This window comes from Malaclemys terrapin, chromosome 4 (genome assembly GCF_027887155.1).
Source record: "Malaclemys terrapin pileata isolate rMalTer1 chromosome 4, rMalTer1.hap1, whole genome shotgun sequence".
Lineage (NCBI taxonomy): Eukaryota > Metazoa > Chordata > Testudines > Emydidae > Malaclemys > Malaclemys terrapin.
Genome location: NC_071508.1, coordinates 90,165,668 through 90,188,987, shown reverse-complemented (window position 1 = coordinate 90,188,987; position 23,320 = coordinate 90,165,668). Strand labels below are relative to the sequence as shown.

At 39.9% G+C, this 23,320-nt stretch overlaps 1 protein-coding gene across 3 annotated transcripts; it reads left to right on the top strand.

Moving 5' to 3' along the window:
• The first annotated feature begins 352 nt into the window (after window positions 1-352).
• LOC128836246 (stAR-related lipid transfer protein 9-like) lies at window positions 353-22,064 on the top strand. 3 transcript variants are annotated; one of them, XR_008444754.1, is made up of 12 exons: window positions 353-4,660; window positions 5,538-5,735; window positions 7,209-7,392; window positions 11,455-11,601; window positions 12,099-12,207; window positions 14,160-14,302; window positions 15,570-15,634; window positions 15,732-15,937; window positions 17,021-17,100; window positions 19,935-20,093; window positions 20,753-20,949; window positions 21,973-22,058. XR_008444754.1 is itself a non-coding variant. In XM_054026336.1 (11 exons), exons 1-11 carry the CDS (start codon window positions 411-413, stop codon window positions 20,802-20,804), a joined length of 5,550 nt encoding a protein of 1,849 aa, XP_053882311.1. In that variant the 5' UTR covers window positions 353-410; the 3' UTR covers window positions 20,805-22,064. The 3 variants fall into 3 exon arrangements, 2 of the variants coding, with proteins under 2 accessions (XP_053882311.1, XP_053882310.1); XM_054026336.1 differs by having other exon boundaries at window positions 20,796-22,064; XM_054026335.1 differs by having other exon boundaries at window positions 20,753-22,064.
• Window positions 22,065-23,320: the final 1,256 nt, after the last annotated feature.

Genomic DNA, 23,320 nt, shown 5'->3' with positions numbered 1-23,320 from the left:
GTCAAGGTTCTTTCCAGATTTGCCAAGGTGTAAAAGAAAAAATATTGTGTTTATACCCAGAAGACTATATTGGTAGTTCTGGCATGAAACTACCAGAGAAGAGCTTGCTTACATATCAAAGTCTTGAACAAATTAGCAATAAGGAAACAAAATCTCTTACCTTATGCACTGTGGAAGATGTTCCAGCTTATACAACATTTCAAAGTTCCAACAATCTTAGTACCTTTGAAACCTCTAATTTGCCAGAAGACTCCAAATCTCTGAAATTTAGGCAGCTTGATGACTCATTGCACGACATTTCTTTGACTGACCGGTTGTCATCTACTTTTACAAATCCTCATTCTCTACAAGAAAGACAAGAGAGAGAGTTTCCTCGAGCATTTCCAAAAGTTTCTTACCCATCATTAAAAATGTTTTCAGAGTATCCTCTTACTGCTGACATTGGTTACAATGAAACTAGCAGATACGATGTTTCACATACAACTACTTCAAACTGTTCTGCATTTGATATAGTTCAAATGCAAGAGAGTCAATCTGATGATGCTGTGATATTTGACCAGCAGCCATCTGCTTCAACAAGTATTGTACTTTCTCTTACGAAAGAAAAGGGACATTTCCCAGTAGCTGATACAAAATCTACCTCTCAAGGATATCCTGCTGAAGATGGAAAATCAATACATAAAAGTAACTCTGAACAACTCAACAATGAAACAGAGGTTGATAAACAACCCTGGGATAAAGTTTCGCTACAACAAGCATTTTTAGAAAACCTAAGGAAAGTAGAAGATGATGTTTCTATGCCATCATCATTAGCTGTTGGGGATGCTAGAAGAGCAACTCTTAATAAAGAAGAAAATATGAGAGAGAGAATTAGCAGAAATGAGAAGGCACTTCCTGCAACAGACAGGAAGCAGAGAAGAACATTTTTAAGAAAAGATCCTGTTGAAAATCAAACCATAGCATCATCAGTTTTTGCTAACGAGGACCCACAAATTACAATATTGCAAAACCCATGTTCAGGAAACATTAGTGTGGATTCCAGGTACATGTACAATCTGTATGGGCGAGTATGTCCCACAGATAACAATGCTGCTGATCCCAAAGAAACATATCACGCTGCCTCAAATTTTGAAATAAATTCATGTGCACATTTACAAGACAATTGGCAGGTTGGGCATGCCAGGGAAAAGGATCAAAGTAGAGCAAATGTAAGCAGTGGAAAAGATATGGTCCATTGCAAAAATAATTCATGTTCAAATGTTGATAGTCCTGACAATTCTCGGATAGTGGCAGATAATATAATGAAGATTAAGCGAAAGACTTCAAAATCAGAAAGGCTAAATCTTTCTCAGAAAAATGAGAATACATCCTTCAAAATGTTATCAGAAAACAGTTGTTTGCCTCCACAGGAACCCAAGTTGGTATTACTTAGGAATGAAAAATCATACTTTACTGCACAAAATACAAAGCATTGCAGACAAGATGAACAAAGAAATTGTTTACAGAATCACATATTGTCAGCCCCAGCTATTTCTGCAATCTCTGATCTTGAATACACTTCAGAAGTTTCGTCTAAGGCACATCTTTCTTTGTATCCTGCCTCTAAATCTTTACAAGAATTGAATATGAGTGTTGAGCCTCCATCTCCAACTGAAGATGATCTTCATGGAATTGAAAGATTTTCAAAATTGGAGTTAGATAATTTCATACTGGCTAAATATAAACCTAGATTGCAGCAGAGATTGGTACAAACTCAGAGACTTGCTAATTATGATCCAAAAAGCTCACAAAACTATGGGGAGAGAAGCCGAGGCAGCAATTCCTTAGAGCCCTCTGCTATTCACTATTCAACTGCTTTGGCACATAGAGCTGGTCGTTCCATGGATATAGAAGTAAAAAAACATTCAGTTAATACTTCTTTACCACAGTGCAATGAAGAGACAATTGAAGAATTGAGAGATCAACCAGAAGAAACAGATTTATTTTTACAGGACAATAAAGATGCAATGCATTTTAGTTCAAGTGATATCAATCCATACATTCATCCATGGCAGCAAGATGGACTCTGCAAGATTGGTTGGAAGCAGTATGTTTTTGGTAGTGCAAGTGATGTCTCTTGCAGTCAGCCTCCTCTAAGCCTGGATAATCATAAGGTTATGAGATGCTCCAGTGTGGATAATGGACTGAACTCTCAAAACTCCCCTTTTCACTCTCATCTCAGTTCTTATGCTAATGCAAAAGTACTATCAAGCACTTTAAGCAGCATTGAAGACCCCCAGGGATGGGATGATGTGAGACAGGGCTTTGAATCTACATATTCAAGTGACAACAGCAAGCATTATGTAAATGTATCCAGTGAGATACTTGAAACAACCGCCAAAAACAGAATTTCAACATTTGAGAATCCTTCTGAGCAACCTGGAAACACTTCCATGCAAGTTGATGAAATTGTACTCCTCTACCCTTCTGAGTCAGAAACAGCCTCCAAAAAAACACAAGGCATTACTTGTGAGCAGGGAACACAAACAATGGCTACAGGAAGGTATAAAAGACAGAAAAGGCACCGGAGAAGTTATACAGATGTTTCTGCAAGAAAACAAGATGCAAGTAGGAGTTCATTTCAGCGACCTTCTTCTTGGACGAGCATGCAGAATCTGTCCATCCACCTATCGCAGCTTCTTCATAACACTTCCGAGCTGCTGGGAAACCTCTCCCAACAGAATGTTATAGATAACGAGCAGAATGCCAAAATCAATCAAAGAGGAATTGCTGAAGAGATTGTAAGGGCTGCTATGTCAGACAGTTGTACTCAAACTACAGGAGATGTAGGCATTCAAGCTGATATTTCAGAACATCCTCAAAGCAAAAACAAAGAAAATCTATTGCAGGCAAAAATTGAAAATGAATTGATGAAAGCTCAGGAAGTGAATGTGATTGTGAAAGTGGTAGGTTCAGATACTGTATGTAGGTCTCAGGAAAAGAAAGATGTAGGTCTGACTATTCAAGCGAGAACTCCAGAAAGCATTGAAATGAGAATGCAGAGCATGCCTGACTTCAGTGACTCTGCTGCTAATATTTTGGGAGATTCCTTTATGCATCTGCCTTCATTAGCCAGAGCCTCCACTCCTATTTTAGATTTTCAGAAACCACCATTCAGCACACAGCAGAATGTTGCTTTTGGCAGTCCCACAGTTTCTCCTGTTGTATCATCTTCACTGAGTTCAGGACAAGATGAATCTTCATGCACAGTAGTTAGCAGCTCTACTTCTAGTACATCTCAATCTCCAGCACATTACGTTCAGGATAAGAGAACTGTTGATGAATCTGATATTGCAGTAGTAAGGAAGCTATGTTATAAAAACACTTCATTAGTTGACAGAGCCTCTTCCCCTATTCTAACACTTAGTGCAAATCCAAGCAACCAGGTTACCTGTAGCAAGTCCATTTGGTCTATCAAGGGATCTGTGGAACATCCTCTTGATGCTTCAAGTTCCCTTAGTAATCAAAGAAAGCAAGGCTCACGTTCATGTTCTGGCTTGGGCACCTTGGAGCCTCATGTAGACAATTCTTCACAAACAGAAACAGACAATGAATCTACCACTTCTAGAAATAGCAAGGAAGTGAGCAAGAAATCTGGAAGTTTCTCAGATAAGAACACGGCTAAAGAGTTCTTAGGAATAGGTGTTTCAAAAGAATTGAAGGAAAAGCACAGATTCACTGTTGACGCGCACACTACAATTCGTGCAAAAAGACTGTATCATTCAAGTAGCACTTTAGAGGTTTCTGGCCATGGGGAATATCTAGTTGATGATCTCAAAGAGCACATTCCAATGGAACGTTCAATACATTGTATGTATGCCACCAGAAGAGGAAGAGGCTCTTCAGGAAGAATCAGATATGACAAAACCACTGGAAGTTCTGATGCCTCTTTGATTAAAAACCACTCTCAGACTTCTTATGTTGAGGAATGTAGACATTCCCCTCCAAATTCTGACTTGCTTTTTAATCAAGAAATTAGCACGGGTTGGTCAAGCAAGACAAATGCTGATGGATCTCCAGGACATCAGATAGAAGCCTCTTCTGCACAGTTCCACCATTCCTTTTGGAAAAATCAAAATAGCTGCCCTTTTCCACTTTCTAAAATGAGTGACATGCATGTACCCCTTCAAGATGATGATACAGCATCGGCTTCTGCAAGTGAATGTAATACTGAAATTCTACTAAACGAGAATGACTCCTTAGTGAATACACACAGGCCACGAAGCTATAGTCTTCGTGACTTGCCCCTACACAATAAATTTAGCAACTGGTGTGGAGTGAAGGGCAGTCCTCCATCCTCAATAATTAGCTTGACTGGCAGTGCTGCTGATTTACAAAATCAAATGGAAAAGAAGCCAGTCAGCAAACAAGCAACTGAAACAGAAGTGAAATCCCAGCCTTGGGAAAGTAGAACGAGAGAAATTGAGAGACTTCGAAGAGAGCGTGCCCAGATTATGTCTGGCATACATTTGGATATGAAGCAGCACCCTCTTACTGTAGAGCTTACTGAAGCAAAGCTGAATTATGGAATTGGGGAAACAGATGCACTGCTGAGAATTCTTCAGAATGGAACAGGGGAGGATCTGACTTCAGTTCCCATAAAGCAGCAACTTTATGAAAGGTAAATTACTTAAAATAGTTTTGTGTGGAATTTCATGCATTTTAAATACACTTTAATAATAATAATAATAAACATAACAAGTGTTAAATATTCAGTTTATTAAAAGATCTTATCTCGAGGACAGAAAAATTTGTGTGAACAAGCGTAACGTTAAGATTCTCTTACCCATAGTAAATGATAATTAAGAACAAGGCTTTTGCTGTAATAATGGAAATGGGAAGAAGTACAAGCTACAGATTATTCAGGTCTAGCGTCCTCCTTCTACTAAGTGAACCAAAATCATTAGCAGCTATGAGAATCACACGCACCAATCTCTGCCTTGTGAGCCATTGGAGTAGGATTCTGTTGATGAGTTACTGCAATGTAAAAAATTGGATGCCTCAGTATTTTTTATAACAATATTTCATTCTTGGTTCTGTTAGTAAATACTGCTATGTGAAGGTGGCAAAAACAAATAATAATAAAAAGACGATGGTGGAGAAACTAGGAAAAATTAAGCCCTTTTTATAGGATTCTTATAATAGGGTAATATTTGTATTGGAAATCAGGAAGTTATTATAACCTATAAGCTTAAGACCAGTATTGAGCTTATCTCTTGATTTCCCCCACCCCTCAGTAATTAAAAACATGAAAGGGAGTTCTAATTCTTTGTACTCATTTCCTACTATTTTAATGGTTTAGCATTTCTGAAACTCTTGTGATCATGTCACTGAGAGGGGCTGTGCAGGAGTCCTTTGTTAGATTCTTGTGAATTTCATGTTTTCATTTTACCTGGTTTTCAGGGTTTTTAGCAGTGGAATATATCACTCTGGAAAACTGAGCTTTGTAACTTTACCAGGCGCATACCTTGTAACTCTGACCTTGTACCCTTTAATAGGCACATGAAGACAATCGAAGCCCTGAGAAAGCAGAGGGAGGAAAGGCTGCAGAGCTTTAGGAGAACCCGCAGTCTCAGTCCACAAAAGCATCTGAGTCTGTTGCAGATGTTGGACACAAACCAGCGGGATCTGGATCTCCCCAGCAGACGCCGAGAGTACCTGCAGCAACTGAGAAGAAATGTAGTAGAAAATACTAGGTAGGGACGCATAAACTTCAGCTTTGGGAACCCGTGCTGCCCTCAGGTGTACATGCACAACTCCCATTTTATTCACTAAGGTGGATAGTAATGTGTGTGTTTGGTAAAATGAGCACATAGATTCTCCTATGGAATGTCAGATGTAGAAGTGGTGAACTTTGGGGCAGGAGAGTTGTTTATTATTTTGTTCTAGAGAAGGCAAAAACTTTCCGTACAAGTTTTGGTCAATTTGATTTCACTTTTCAAACTATTAACCTAGAAAAGATTCTCATGACTTAGGGAAAACTAAGGTTCCCCACTGCAAAGGAAATGCCGCATAATTCATATCTACCAAGTTTTAATTGATAGTCTAAAGTAGTAAACCATGGACTTATTTTTGCACATATACAATGTTTAGCAAAAGACTTTTTTAAAAGCAAAAGCAAGATTGCACCCCACTTATTATGAATTACTCACCAACTTCTCCTTTCACTCCCCACCCAAAAAAACAAGGAAGAGAGATGGGATTTGCATTATGCTCTAAATATCAACAAACTTGGGCTCTGTCAGACCATTGAGAGAAGTGAATTCCAGAGTCTAAGGGCTCTCTGCTGAGAACCCCAGCCCTGAGCTGTTTGAATTTAAAGACTGCCCCAGCTGAACTTTGCTGCCCTGGTGGTGGAGAGAGGCAGTCTAATAGATAATTGGGACCCTTGTTTTACTGAGCTTAATAGATCAAAATCAGCACCTTAAGTTGCTCCTGTATGTTAATAGGATGTCACAGAGGTGTAAGTATTCTCACTGTGATGAATACTAGACATGCACCCTGAATCCAATTTTCAAGCTCAGTGGATGTGAGGCCTGCAAAGGAGATGTGAATGTGGTGATTGCACAGTCTGGGAACTGGGAACAGCAGGTAGGAAAGGATAAGTGATGCAACTCATGCCAAGGCTTTCCATTTCCCTGTGAGAAGATCGTGTCAGAGGTGGTCACTGAGTTGACTCACCGTGGGAGTTCCATGCTGCCCATTAAGAGAGAGAGAGTGAGAGAATTAGAGGCATGTGTTTGGGGGAGGGGAGGGTGGGAGTGAGGGGTTAACCAAGAAGCAAGAGGGGGCATAGTGGGGTGATGAGATGGGGCTGTTGTTTCAGTAGAACATGCATTGGTGAGTTTTGTTACTGCTGCAGATACAGTTCTTCTTCACACATAATCATACATATTGAAGATTTTGTATTTAAATAAAGCCTGAGGTGACCATGTGCGCATTTTTCTTTAAATGTTCAGCAGGGTGGAGAGAAGCTAGGTAGCTATTCAGAAGCTCTTCCATGACGCAGGGAAGGAGAGTCTTTTTTAGGAATAATCCTGTTTTCCTTATTATGAAGTTCCTTGTTCAGTGTTGGAAGAAAGCAACTCTTTCTGTGATTCTTCACCATTGTCCCATGGCATTGTATCAGACATTCCTTAGTGTGTCTTTTTCCCACCCCCAATCTTTAGAGTCCAAGAACCACAGAGGAGGATTGCCCAGTATCCTTCAGAGATTGAACTACTACTCCGAGACTATCAGAGGGCACGAGAGGAGGCCAAGACTGAAATTGCAAGAGCAAGGGACAAACTTCGGGAGAGAGCTGAGCAAGAAAAGAGACGTATACGAGAGCAAATATTTTCTCATCTACAGAAGGTGAGCATTAAATTACAGTAGTTACTGAACTGTTCTGCATGGCTCAGGTTAATGCAAGTTATTTATTTTTAAGTAACCGTGATGGTGATTAAGCCCAAGGCAGATCTTTATCTTTAATTTTGCCTGTTAAGGAGGTAAAGGTAATAAGGAATAATCTTGTTAACTTGTATTTAAAAACAAATAACCCCACACTGATTTACTGGTGGTGCTTCTGGACTACCTTTGTGCAATAGTGTCATTTTATTGACAATCAGTATGCCAAGACTCCTAAGCTTCACTCACTGTATGAGAGGATGTCTTTAAGCCACAAGTGCTGGATATTAATGCATGTAGTGACTCTACTGATGCAGGCTTAATGTGGTTGAATTCTGTATGTTAAAATGACAAGATGAAAAGAAAATCTTTCGCCATCCTTTTTAGTCTGCTTCTCTCTCTTTCTCTTTAGTCTGGTGTGTGTGTCCATTTGTTTTGTATTTTGTCACCCTTACTGCGCACACGAGAGTTTTGTTGGGGTTTTTTGTCTGACTTTGGAATGGTACCATGTTACCTTCAGGTCACTCTGCCTAATTTGTGACCATATTTTTCCTATAGCAACTACTTTGTCACCTCTTCTGAGCAGAAGCTGCAGTAACCCTCTGAGATGTTCCCCAGGGTCCAATCTGGACTGTTGAACAGTGGTGTTTCCTTAATTCTCTAACCTGGGGTGCCTTTTACACTGCTTTGGGGTCAGAACAGCCACCCCTAGCCTGCTCACACATCCTTCCGCATGTAAATTCACTCCCAGCTAAATACATGAGAACTCTGACCAGTCATTCATGAATTACGTACAGGGCAACACCCACAAGCTCTCTAATCCCAGTCTTGTTCCCCTAGAAATGTGTATCTTGTACTGTCCAGCACACTACTACTGAACAACGCACACTCATAGAAAGTCCACCGTTTCATCAAAGGAAAATGGTATATGCACAAGCCTTGTTATCCCAAGTGGAGTTTCCCACACATTTGAATCCAAACGCTCTGGTTAAGATAAAACAATAAGATAAATTTATTAACTACAGAAAGATAGATTTTAAGTGATTACAAGTGATGATGCATAAAAGTCAGGATTGGTTACAAAAGAAAATAAGAGTAATATTATTCAAGCTAATACCTAACTTAACAAGCTAGGTGAACTTAAAAGCAAAGATTTTGTGTCACCATACGCTGTTGTAAATTTCATAGGCTAGGTCTCCTTTCAGCCTGGAACCACTCCCTCCTTAGTTTAGTTCTTTGAGAGTCACTGATGTCATGAGCAGAGATGAGAGGAGGAGAGGTGAAGTCAAGTGTTTTTCTCCCCCTTGATAATTCAGTTTCTTGTGCTAGAAACGTCCTTGCTGAGTCATGGTGACACACAGTTCATTGTGTATGTGAGGTTTGAATCGTCCCTGTGATGAAATGTAAATTTATTGTTTACACTTTCCCGTTGCTAGAGAAGGGCTGCTTAAGCTGGTGATAGCTCTTTAAAACCTGGCTGGGGTGCCAGTGAGTCTTTGTCTCTGACAAACTGATTTGGCCCTGCCTTTCTAACTATAGTACATGTTACATCAGTGTTACACACATTTTACCAGGACAGTAATGTTCAGCAGATTTTGAGTTTTCAAATGATATCTCACAAGGCATACTGTGTACAAAATTTATCATAGTCTTGTAAAAGTGGTGACCATAGTATAGACTGTCACAAGCTCTTCTCATATGTGACAGGTAATTCAGGAGTCTGTCACTTCATTGCCTCTGCCTCCTTTAACATGCTAAGCAGTCAGTAGATAATTGAGCATCGGCCAAATCTATCTCAGCTTCTGCATTATGGAAGTCTGTGAAAGTTCTTCATCGGAACTGGCAAACTAAACTTGCAACTGCCTTTCTGGTGAAAAAAACATCTAAGGGTTTTTAGTATTTTCTTGTCATCAGTTAATTATCTTTGCTACTTTAAGGCTCGCATAGAGTAGTTACAGCTAAAGTAAAATCTTCAGTCCTGCCAGTGAGTTATGTCAAGGCAGGGACTCACTTGAAGAGAAGCAAAGAGGAACAATTGGAATTTCAAGGAGATTGTTTGTTTATTTCCCCCCCCATCCCCCCGCCCCCTGAAAATCTGTTGCTGGTTTGACAGCCTGGAAACTTGAAATCCTTTATCTAAAAACCAGAAGCAGCACAGGTCATGACCATTCAGGGTTCCCCCAGCTTGCCACACTCTTGACCTGGAGTGGCCACATGAATGGTTTATATGAATGGTATATATCATTCAGTCTCCATGATCCATACAGTCTTGGACTTTCTGCTGAATTTGCCAACTTAAAGAGTAGTTATCAATAGTATGCTGTCAAACTGGGAAAACTGGGCGCTGCACGGGTTTGTCCTATGTCCAATACTAATCAATATTTTCATTAATGACTTGGATAATGGAGTGGAGAGTGTGCTTATAAAATTTGCTGGATGGCACCCAACTGGGAGGGATTGCTAGCTCTTTGGGGGGATAGGATTAGAATCAAAATGACCTTGACAAATTGGAGACTTGGTCTGAAATCAACTAGATGAAATTCAGTAAAGACGAGTGCAAAGTACTACACTTAGGCAGAAAAAGTCAAATTCACAGCTACAAAACAGAGACTAACTGGCTAGGTGGTAGTACTGTTGAAAAGGATCGGGGGCAGAGAGGGGGTGTTATAATGGATCACAAATTGAAAATGAGTCAACAATGTGATGCAGTTGTGAAAAAGGCCAATATCGTTCTGGGGTGTATTAAGAGGAGTGTTGTGTGTAAGACACGGGAGGTAAGTGTCCCACTCAACTCAGCACTGGTCAGGCTTGGCTGGAGTACTGTGTCCCATTTTGGGCACCACACTTTCAGAAAGATGTGAGCAAATTGGAGAGAATCAAAATAAAAGCAACAAAAATGATAAAAGGTTTAGAAAACCTGACCTGTGAGGAAAGGTTAAAAAAAACTTAGCATGTATAGTCTTGAGAAACTGACTGAAGGGGAGGGGCAGGGGTGTGTGGGGAGACCTGATAGTCTTTAAATAGGTTAAGGGCTGTTTATTAAGAGGACTGTGATCAATTGTTCTCCATGTCCAGTGCAGGTAGAACAAGAAGCAATGGGCTTAAACTGCAGCAAAGGAGATTTAGGTTAGATATTAGGAAAAACTTTTCTTAAGAACTGCCATTGCAGGGGTCTCAAACATTGGTGCACTTCCCCTCCCTTCTATTCTCTGCCTGTGGCACATAACAGTCTAGTCTCCAGTGGGCTGTAATACTGTGGTCTCATTTCAGCTGTTGAATTTACTATGTGAGTGGTGTTGGTGGCCTGTGATACACAGGAGGTCGGACTAGATGATTTAGTGGTCCCTTTTGGCCTGAAACTCTGACTGTGACACTGGAATAGGCTTCCAAGGGAGGTTGTGGAATCCCCATCATTGGAGACCAGGCTAGACCAGTGGTGGGCAACCTGTGGGCCACACACAGCTGAGCCACGAGACAGTTTGCTTACATTGACCGTCCGCAAGCACAGACGCTCACAGCTCCCAGTGGCTGCGGTTTGCCATTCCTGGCCAATGGGAGCTGCGGGAAGTGGCACGGGCCGCAGGGACATGCTTCCCGCAGCTCCCATTGGCCGGGAATGGTGAACTGCAGCAACTGGGAGCTGCGGGCGGCCGTGCCTGCAGACGGTCAATGTAAACAAACTGTCTCGCGGCCTGCCAGCGGATTACCCTGATGGGCTCCAGGTTTCCCACCACTGGGCTAGACGAACATCTGCTGCACAGGGGGTTGGACTTGATGACCTCTTGAGGTCCCTTCCAGCCTTACATTTCTATGCTTCTAAGAATCAGGGTGGTTGTTAGTGTTAGGAGTAGTGGTATTTTTTGTAATGTGAACAGCCACCCACAGAGAATTGGATTTAAATCACCAAATAAGATCACTCCTATTTCATTTCGCAGAGCTACTGTACACTCATTTATTTGGCTAGATGCTAGTGAAGGTAGATAACTCCTACTTTCTAGTATGTTTATAACACTGTGGCATCCTTCACAGGAAGAAGCAAAGCTGAAGACACTTGTAAGCACAAGCACTTTATGTACAGATTCCAGCCTAAGTCTTTCCTCTGGCCCAACATCTGGTTATAACAGCAGCAACGCTGCTACTTATGCTGCAAGTAAACTCAGCAAACAGGAAGCACTGGTAAGAGCAGATTGCTGACAGGTCATCAGTGAGGGTAATGCCTTTCTGATTTTTTGATGGTGAGAGGGATGTAATAGCAGAAGGCTTTGTTTTGGGGAAGGTTAATGGTCAATCAGGGCTCTCAACCTATCAAGGTCCAAGTGGGTGCCATGGTCCAAAGATGTTAAATGCGGGTCACCACATTATAATTGCAGAGGAAGATGTCTGAAATGATAGTCTTCACTTCTTTAACCAACTTTGAACCAAGTTTTGTATAACTTCGATTTCAAGACACTGCATTACTGTTAACAACTCTAACAATTCCACTAGCTAAAAGTTAGGTAACTAGAGCATTCTCAGAGCAAAGTGAAAGGAAAGAGTCTCCATAAACTAATACATAGATACCAGCTTTGTAAAGAAGGTTTCAGGCTATAAGCATAGCACTTGTTTGATTAGGTAGTTTAATTTCTTTCCCTAATCCTCACTCCAAACTATTTTTGCCCTCTTTTGAATAACAGATTTCTCCTGGAAGTGCAGAGCTCCCAAGAGGAGATACAAGAGGTCGCTCAGCTGTTAGAAATAGTCAACTTTATGTGTTAGAGCAACTACAAAAGAATTCAGCATGTGGTAAGTGAAAAAATATGTGCTTAAATTGGGATCCACATCATAAATCTGTGTGGATTTATTATCAATGCGATCATCCAAGTTTGAGTTGATTCTAGATTTTTGAAGCTATCTTGCTACTATGCATCTTCAGAAAAATCTGGACTACCAGTGTCCAGAGTCTAAGGTGGAATTTATTGAAAACTAAAATAGGATGTATTAGTATTACTTTATTTAATTTATTTATTTATATTTCCATAGAAGCTAGGAGCCCCAGTGATGGACCAGAATCTCATTTTGTTAGGCACTGTACAAACAGAGGTTCATATGAACCAGTTCCCATGTTACTACTTGGATATAGTTAACAAAGCAACATATTCAGATAGGAGGACCAGAGTATAAATGCCTTGAAACAAAGAAGTTTGAGGCTAGATTTTCAAGTGTAGGCTTGCAAATTGCATTACACACACACACACACACACACTTACTTGTGTGCACAGGTATTTTGCTATGTAGTGCTATCCTTTAAACCAAACTGCAACTTAATTATGAGTAGGTGGTCTTACCGGCCGAGATGATAAAAACAAGATGTGCATCAGTAGTTCTTGCAGTCCCTCCTATCGTGCCTTGCTTACATTTATGTGATTGAGTGGTTAGAGGATTAGGAGTTAAATAGGTTCTATTCTCAGTTCTGTTACTGATTTACCTCTTCTGCTTCAATCTACCTATTTGCACAATGGACCTGATAATACTTATCTTAATAATACATACTGGTATCACAAGAAGCTCAATATAAGTGAAAAGTATTAATAGCCTTTTGGTTATTTCTGAGCTATCAGCCCTTCTTGATTTTAATCTTCAGTTACTGATTTTGATTGACATTATCCAATTTAGATTTAATCCTGTCTTATTTGAAAAGCTGCAGGGAGTGAAATCTTTTTCCCTAGCATGCTGTCTTACCTTGTTAGTTTTCAGTATTCAATTGAGGTTTGAAAAAATCTGCAACTATGTTCTCCTTTAGTTGTGTAGGCCTAGCAGATGTCAACACAGTACTTCCACTGAGCTTTCATGACAGAAACAAGTATTTTAAAATAAGTGAAGTCTAATGTGGGCTAAACTTTTTGTTGTAGAATTCTGCTTCAGCGTATCTGCCAGTTCATGAGTAGCTCTACCTGCTACTTATTTCTTTAAATATTTTCAGCAGCATTAGGAGTGCATTATACACACACAGTGAAACCAGCACAAAATAGGTGAGATCATCCCAGAAAATCCTGACATATTAGGTCATAGTCTTAGGTTTGGACTAAATTAACAGAGTGCAAATCGAGTGGTGTGGAAAGGAGCCTTAATTTTTTCCTTGACCCTGCCCAGGTCCTGGTGTTGTCTCTGCATGATGACAGCCCGTGCTGTTCTAGAGCATCATGAGGGCTACTCTAATTTACATCTAACTTTAACCAGCTGCAGGTGGATCAACATACAACCCAAGATTCGAAGAGTGGCCATTAAGAATAATGTCACTGAATATATATGTGGAGTGAATCATCTGACAGATATTTCAGAACTGGATAGATGTCAAGGTAGTCAGTTTTAAGGCCCAGTTACCTTTGCAGTCTCTTAAAAAAATCAAATGAGCGTTTTTGTGACTTTCATAACTTGTAGCAAAGTATACATCCTGTTGCTATAGGAAGTGAGATGCTGAAGAACCACCACCTTCCCCATCCCTTTTGTGTTCCAAGAGTAAGATGCACTTCTTTGCCATTGCTGATATAAACACATCGCACAGCACTCAGATTATTTTGAAATATCCACATTCAAATTTCCCCTTGAGAAAGCTGCATATGATAGTAGTCACATTGCTGAATGTATTACTGTGAGGTACTTGGGTACCACGGTGATGGAGATGGTATAGTAGCCTGAATAGAATATTTTTTCTCTCCATTTCAAAGACTTCTCTTTTATTTCTTCACCCTCCACAGAGAGCAGCAGAGATCAGTCACCACTTCCATCTGCTAGCATCAGCCATAGGTTCCATCCTGGACTAACTCTTTCAGTCAGCTCCTCTCCTACAAAAGAATACCAGGATTTGTCCAAACACATTTTGGATAATGCTATCACTGAGGTGAGTAAATGAGCATGGTCATTATCTATTTCTGTATTTCCTAACAGAGTGTGCGGCAGGTTTCCAACCACACACTGTCTGGAACATCTGGTGCACTCTTTGCTCAGCTATCTAGAAAGCTGATTTGACCATGACAGCATACTGTGACCTGCCCTTTTTATTGGTCAATTGTATATAAGGAGCTCAGAGAAACTGAAATGGCAGAAGTGAAGCAAGCCAGGTTGCAGCCGTGGGGTTCTGACTGTTGTGTATTATTTAGAATTTTAAAATAACAACAACCAGATGGCCTACATTGGTGAGCACCATAATGGCGAAGGTTTGGTGAAGGCAATAGGGTGTCGTCTTACAGATTTTGTAACATGCTCATTCTCAATCATTCCAGGCAAATGTACTAGTTTACCAGACTTAAACCTTCATTGTAATACTGTAGCTGACCATTTCAGCATCACTGCGATGGGGATTTTAAACTAATGCTTTTCTCCCCAAATTTCAATTAAGTTTTAAAACCAAGTGCCATTATGGTGCAAAGGATACATACAGTATACTAGATCCAAGGAATGTCTAAGCTGTCTATCCATCTTGGGGTACATCCAGACTACCCACTGAATCGGCGGGTAGTAATCGATCTATCGGGGATCGATAATATCATGTCTCGTCTAGACGTGATATATCAATCCCTGAACGCGCTCCCATCGACTCCGGAACTCCATCAGGGTGAGCGGCAGTAGCGGAGTCGACGGGAGAGCCGCGGCCATCCATCCCACGCCGTGAGGACCTGAGGTAAGTCGAAATAAGATACGTTGACTTCAGCTACGCTGTTCCAGTAGCTGAAGTTGCGTATCTTACATCAACACCCCCGCCCCCCTCCCAAGTGTAGACCAGCCCTAGGTCTCTTCTCTGAAAGCGCTCTTTCTGCCTAATGCTTTCTGGCTTATTGACCAGGCTGTATCCAGCATGACTTGTGTGTTTGTGCATGCAGAGGGTGGGAGAGCGAAACTTGACATATCTCTGTTTTGAATCACACTGGGAGAACATCAGCTGTGCTCCAAGTGGAGGGGCAGTTTTATACTGTCCTGTCAACCCTCCCACAATAGACAATGGGGAGGTGTGGTCTTAGCACTGTGGAATGACTAGTTGCATACACTTAAATAGTTAAGGCTTGTTCTTCAGTCTGGCTGAAGCAAACTGCTGTACTGCAAGACAGGTGAACACAATTTATAGATCAGGTACTCTCCCTTGATTATATCTCTGAATTGTAATTTTTAAGGTTATGGCAGCATGTTCAAATAACCTGAGGAACTTTTACAACTGCCAGGCAGCAGCTGGTTGGAAGTAAGTATATGCCAGATGTTTTCCTTTTTGCAGTACTTGGACACACTTCTAGGTTGTCTTTAGTGCAAATACCTGAAGCATGTCTTTTTTTCTTTAGATACCAGTGTACAGAAAAAGAGGTACTGGTTTATTACAAAGTCTTCCCATCAGCAACTAAGCATGGGTTTTTGGGAGCTGGAGTGATTGAAAGACCTCTTCCCAATGTGTGGTGCATGGTGAAAGACCCTGGCAAAAGGCATCTATATGACAAAACCATTAACACAGCTCAAGTACATAAGAAAGTAACGAGCCATATTCAGCTGGGTGAGTTATCAATTGGGATTGCTGTGTGTAAGGGGAACTTTATGGCAATTGGTTCATAGCTGTCTCTGTCCTCTGAAGAATGTTATCAATTCCCACTGCTAGCCATTTTATCAGAAGAGATGAGGCTGAAAAGTCAAATAAATAAATGAATGTAACCTACTTTAGTGAAAATCCACATCATAAACTGAACAACAGACATATGAAGTGAGATGCTTTTGGTAAATACCCACTCTGACACTGTACATGTAGGGCCAGATCCTCAGATGGTGTCAATTTGACGTAGCACCATTGATTCACAGAGACCCAGGATCTTTTGACCCCACCTCTTAGAGACCATAGAAACTCAAACTATTTGAATAAATAAAGGAGACAGATTCACCCTTATCTCAGACCAGCTGTAATTAAGAATTTCAAAGCCAGAACCTAGGTGTTACTTGTATTTTAAAAAAATTATCTTATGCTCAGTGTGCCCAGAATATTCAATATTTTATTGACCCAATGTAACATACTGGCTTCGATAGAAACAATGAGCTGTTTGGCAAACAAATGTTTTGCTACTTTTAAAAATACATATCATCTCTTGGAAGATCCTTGGAACTATTATTATTAAATATTCATCTATAGTACTACTGGTGTGCATGGCTTTTGACAGAAAAAATAAAGACATGGACTTGAAAGTCATGAGAATAAATCTGTAACAATGGGCTTTTTCAATAGCTGAAGCTCATTTTTGACTTATTACCGTTTCATGTCACTGACTTCTTAAGGAGCTGGCTTTCCCCTCAGTTCTAATCCATAGATGTGTCTCAACATTTCTGTTGGACAGAGTTCTGAACTCAGTCAGCAGTGACAAACTGTAGAAATTGGGTGCAATAGGCTGTCTTTTCCACTAGTCTATGTTGCTTTTCAGCTTGGACAAGTTAATATACAGGCATTTATAAGCTTTGAAGGCAGTGAAGAATTGTACAGATGAGGAGTAAATTTCTTCTAAAGAGGAAACATTCAAAAGCAGGTAGCCATGTATAGTTGCTGTAGTGTGATTTTTTTTCTCCTCTTCCCCACCCCCTCCCCAATTTCTTTCAGTATATTTGGTGAGTGATACTTCATTGTGTTATCTAAAGCAACCACGGGATTTCTGCTGCATCACGGTAGAGGCCAAAGAGGTAACTTTATCAGTACTTTCCAACATGTAGCCTACCGGTAATCTAAATTGTTTAAGATTACTGTTCAAGAAAAAGCTGGGGTATGGGGGAGAGGGTCCACAGCTGTACACCCTTATGAATTAGGTGGGAAGAGAGATTTGCTTGTGCTCCTGGAGTCCTTATTGGTGTTGAGAGTTCAGATGCTGACTCTCAAATTCTAACCTGATTCCTTATATTACGAGGTAGATTTATCAGAACATAAGAATAAAATAACTCAGGTTGCATCCTGAAGAGCGTGTATGGCCGGTGCCTTTGAAAGTTAAGTCTGTAGAAAGGAAAATTTTCCAGACATATTTGCTGATGCACAATGTAAAATGCTTTGGCAACAAACAGCTCTGGTATTCATCTGGAAGGAGTGAGCAGAGGATGGAGGTGCTGCTTGTTGGCCCAGCACAAAGATTTTATACTTCTATTGATACGGGAACATGGTTTGTGGAATAACCCAGCATAGGGAGGATGCCAGAGCAAAGATGCAAGCAGAAGTATTGCCATTAGGATTGTTAAAGAATCGTAGTTCAAAAAGCTTGAGTATTCACACCTGAAAGTAATGTGTCCGGAAAGAGAGCAGTGTATAATATCTGGAAATACAGCAGATTATCTCTTGCACCACAGCTGGAGCGAGGAATGCCTGAAGAATGACCCTGAGGCCATTAGAATAAATAAATATGATAAAAGTAAACTAAAAACATCTAGTAATGTTTCATAGATTCCGAGGCCAGAAGGGACCATTGTGAGAATGGTTATGTGATCAGCTGCCCATAGCATGTCTCTTAGGAATTTACTGAACTTCAGGTTGTTTAGTTAAAGCATAGACTTAAGATACCTTACATTTTATTTAGTGAAAATACAATTTAAAAACACAGAAGTTTATATGATGCTGTTTACAAACTTAAATAAATGAAACTTAATACAGGTCCTTTTATCAATTAGTAAATCAAGTGTATACAAATAAGTTACTTGAATGCTAGGGCCTCAACCAAATGCAATTTTAAATTTAGGTAATGGCTTAAAATGGAAATGTCAGTTCAAAATGGCCTTCCTAGATTATTCATAGCCATAGTTCCTCTTTAAAGACTCACACACTAATACCAAGTATGCACTTAGGCTGCAGTCCAGCACCACCTTTAAGCACAGGAGCAGTCCCATCTACTTCAGTTGGGCTACTCAATGCTAAACATTAAGCATGTGCTTAGTGAGTTGCTGGACGGAGACACTAATGATTTAAACTAGCTTTACTTTCTCTGCAGATTCACCAGTAGGTATAAAAATGTAACCTCTAACCTTAACCCACTTCAAGGTTTGTCACTTTATTATTTAAAAAATTGGTTAAACTGCTCTCAAGGATCTACATGGAGGCTTAGTGTGCAACAAGTACTAGTTTGCCATGCACTAACCCGCTGTGTGGACCTTGCTTCTACGTGCCAAAAGTTCAGTAGTATACTTTGAAATATGTGGTAGCAGACTCCCTGTGGCAACTTTGCTGAGGAAGGCTAGAGCTGTATACATTCACACCCTGGCTGGCTAACACCTCTGTATGCATGCATTCAGTTTCCTGTTAAAAGTAATGCTACGCTGATCTATTATAATAAATTTTTCAACCCAGTGGACTTAACTTGTTGAAGCTGGGAATTGGCGATGGGATGGATCACTTGATGATTACCTGTTCTGTTCATTCCCTCTGAGGCTCCTGGCATTGGCCACTGTCAGAAGACAGGATACTGGGCTAGATGGACGTTTGGTCTGGCCCAGTATGGCCGTTCTTATGTACTGTGTGAGTTTTATACAGAAGACATGACATACCTAGAACTTACTCAAGTTTTGATGTTAGCTTGCATTCATAGTTAAGACAGGCACTCCTCACAGAGATAAATTTCTCTTTTCTGCTTATCACAAATTAGTCCCCTCTTCAGAATGTCTTCTCATTTTCTAGGGTGCACTCTACTCCCATCAACCTAACATATTCTTTAAACTGCACCAAGATTAGGAGCAATATGGTGTTTCAACTTGGGAAAAGGGTGTTTTTTAAATCTAGTCTAGACAAGACCCTAGCTTTTATTTTTCTTTGACGTGTATGAAACTTAGTTTTGTCCCTCCCCCCACCTCCCTCTCATCTGTATAATGAAGTCCAGGATCCATAGCTGCTTGACAGTCAGTTTTAGATAACTTGATGTTGCACATTTTTGTTTACCTGTATTTCAGCTGCAGGAGATTGTGGCATTGCACCAGTTGGTTATTATAAGTGTCTTACTGGCATTCTTGTCCAGGTTCTCCTTTCACATTCTATAAAAAACTAGGCTAAGCTAACATTTAAGTACTACAGTATTTATGTATGAATCATTGCCTCAAATAAACAACAGCACATGGTGTTGTTTTACCTTAAAATGTATCACACAACTTATATTGCTTGTGTTAAGACTGCGCCTTAACAGATTGAGCTGTCTGCACTGAGTGGTGAGTGAATTTAGCTAACTTTAGTGTAGGTGATTCAAATCAATGGTACCTTATGTTGTAAACAGATTGTCACTTTTCTTCCTTGTAGCCAGAGGGAGGTGGGATTCTTGGAGAGGATCCCATCACAGGTAACAGGACATACCTAAGAGCATTTTTTGTTTATCAAATGAATGGGCATGAGCTGGTTGAGGCATTTCCTTTGCTCAGGACTAATAGCTATTAGCATCCCTTTGGCCCAGACTCTCTCTCAGTGTACTGTGTCCAAACTATTTCATCTGTATAACTTGTACTGTGCTTTCTCTATGCTAAATAAATAACTGTTTTTGGCACTCTATTGTATGCAGGAAAACTTGTCGATTTTAGCTATTCAGTCTATCTATGATGAGTCCATGCCTCGTCCTTGTAAAGAAATGGTACGAGGGGAGATTCTACCAAGTGCTTGGCTATTGGAACCTGATCGAGTAAATGGAAAAGACATCACCAGAGTCATTTACATGGCACAGGTGAGAGATTCTATGCAAATGTTTTAATTCAGTTACACATCCAGTTGAGTTTAAGCAATTTCTGCAGTGAGAGTATTATACAACTAACATTAGTCTCAATATTCTAGCAGGAGCACTTTGACAGATTTTAAATCATACTAAATTCAGTGAGATTGCTCCTTTGTTGTGAGCACAGTGGTAGCCTGATTACAAGAAAGACTTAAGTTCCAGTCTATATTACATATTGGAACACTGTTTAAGCTAGTATGGAGACAACCTTGTTACAATCGTGTCAGGGCACCTGATTCCATATGTGCCGTAGATAGACCCCCTTTATTGATATTACAGCATCTAAAGACTGGTTTACACAAAGTGTTGTCATGTCTCCCATCTCTTAACTAAGATTTTTTAGTGAGCAAAATCTATACAGCACATACTTGCAATGTATTGAGCTCCAATAAGTGCCATTTGTCTAGGGTTCGAAAGGTAATGGTGTCTAATAAGTCCCAGAATCCAAGGTTGTAGTTTCCACTCTAATGACTGTGTCTCAGTTTCTCCAGCTGTAAAATGGGTATAATACTTACCTAGATATCAGAAGGATAATTAGCAGGTTTGAGAATCTTCCGTAAAGGTGACTTTATATGCAAACTGTAATTTTTCATTTGTGTGTTTACTTACAGTTGCAGAGCCAATCACCACAATAGTCTATGTATTTTCTTGCAGCTATTATAAACAAAATGCCAGAATGTAAAGAATGAGATTGAAAATAATACAATTCCATTGTAATACACTGCCATTATGCAAGAACTCATTGAGAGTATGATGTTCATTTCAGCCCCTATCTCAAGCAGAAGGGGACCAGAGCCAGGTGATGAAAGTGAGTACAGGAGAGAAAGTACTGGCACTGTTTTGAGAGACGACAAATTAGGGGGGTCACAGAAGGTGGTTTACAAATTAGTTAAAATAAAATTAGCCTTCACTCTCTGAGATAATACAAGAACAAGGGGGAAGTTAATGAACCTGACAGACAACAAATGTAATTTTCCATTTCACTGTTTCATTTTTACTATCATAGTCCCATCTTCCATTCTTACAATACAGGACTAGTATTATGGTGCCAGCTACAAGGAAGCAAAGAATTGTAAAACTCCATCCCCTGTTGCCAACTTGAGTAAGAAACAAACTAGGGAGTATTTAAAAGAGAAGACAGGATCCCCCTCATTTCAATGAACTGTGATACAGGAGTTTGTGTTATGCTCTTAGCATCCAAACTAATTCTGTTTTTTTCACCTGCATGTTAAAAATAAAAAGAAACTGTACTGTGTAGTAATGTTATACCCTGAGAGCTAAAATTTAATTAAGCTTATTTTTTCCTACTTAAAGAACTTTTCATCCCCATTTTTCAATTCTGTTCTATTATATAATGCTCTCCATATATTTTAAATGTAAAATCATTGTTTACAGTACTTTCAGTGACTAAGGGCTTTAGTTTGCCTACTTAATTTTCTGCAGTATAGTATACATTGAATTTGCATAGTTTGTCAGAGCAGCTTGTTCTCATGAATTTGAAGCTGACTTAGTCACAAACTATAAATCAAACCGCAAATTACATTTGCTCAAATCGTACCTAAGCACTGCAATCAACAAAGTTGACTTTCTCTCTTATACAACACCAGTATGAAGTAGGCAGACTTAATTTTAACTTCAGACGTCAATCATACCACTAAACACTATTACCTTTTATTTTGTACTTTTTCCTGACTCATCATTATTTGTGACACAGGGACTATAATGTGTTTACTGTGTACTCTTACACCATTTAGCCATTGGAAACCCACACTGGAAAAACTGCCTTGATTCAAGAGCACTTACAAAAACCCTTCTATTTTAATTTCTGCAGGTCGATCTTGGCGCCCCAGCTATCCCTGCACAGCTTCTGAGCTCCATTGTTAAGCGGCAGCCTCTGGTGATTGCTAGGCTAGCACATTTTTTTGCTAGTTAACAACAGAACCAGACACAGTTACAGTGGGAGAAAGCTGCTAAGTACCAAGGAATAGATGTGAAAGTCTTTATCCTCCTCACAGACAAAGTAAAATTTTGGCTTAGAAAACATGTCCCACTTCAGAACTGGAGATGAGAAGCAACAGGCTAACCAGCCATGGGCAAAGTTATTACTGAAACAAACAAATGGAAGACCATCAGCTCCAGGAATCACTGTTCAAAGAGTAAACATTCCTGGGGTACCTGTCCTTACCAGAGGTAGGTCCCTAACTGCACTTGCTGTTCAGTAGTGGGAAAAAGTGCTGCCTGTAGAAGTTCTGTCAGCAAAGGCAGAGAGCACTCACCTTGCAAGCAATCAACATCTATATGTAGAAATCTGCTTGGGTGCAAAAGGCAGGTTACAGCTATTTCAAAGTGCAATCCTTCCTTCTCCACTGCTTGTTTTTCTTCCAAGAAAAAAAGAAGTGATGTAAGAGTATATCATGGCCAGAGGCTTTTTACAAGCCCTTATATAGGGAAACAAATCTGTTGTAATGCTCCTTGTAGCATCTGACAAGAATGATGCTTACAGATGGAGGCTTCATAATAAACATTGTAGATAAAGTCAGCTTGCCCACCTGGAGGAGTCACTTCATCTTGGCAAGGTTATAATGTTAACAGCATGTCAAACTAATCATTCTACACCCCGCTTGAATGAAGATCTAGATCCAGTATATCAAATTGTCACTATTCAGCAACAATGGCAAAAAAAAAAACCTCCATACCTCAGGAGACAATTTATTAGTGCTCTATTACACGATCATTGTAATGTAGAATTAGGTGCTTTGAAGTGGAGAAACCAAATTGACAGTTGTAAAGCAAGACTTTTTTTTTTTTTAAATAGGGAGTAGAACTGATGATTCAAGTTGTTTATAGAATTAAAATCCTGCAAACATGAAAAGTTTAGCTTTGTCCTGATGGCTGTTCCATTCTTTTTCTCACCTGTACCAACCAGATTCTCTAGCGTGTGACATTGGCTACAATGAGACAGTTGCTGTTCACAGTTCCCTTGTAGCATTCCTAATGAGCTCATGACTGGGAGAAACTCTCCAGCTGAATTTTGTCTGAAACTCCTACTTTAAAGCTATATATACAGAAAACCCTCTTTCTATAAAATTCAGTCATGATATTCTTTTAAAAATAATTAAGGGACTAGGTTTCATTGAGCTGTATCATTATTATTTTGGGTAAAGCTCTTCAACATTGCT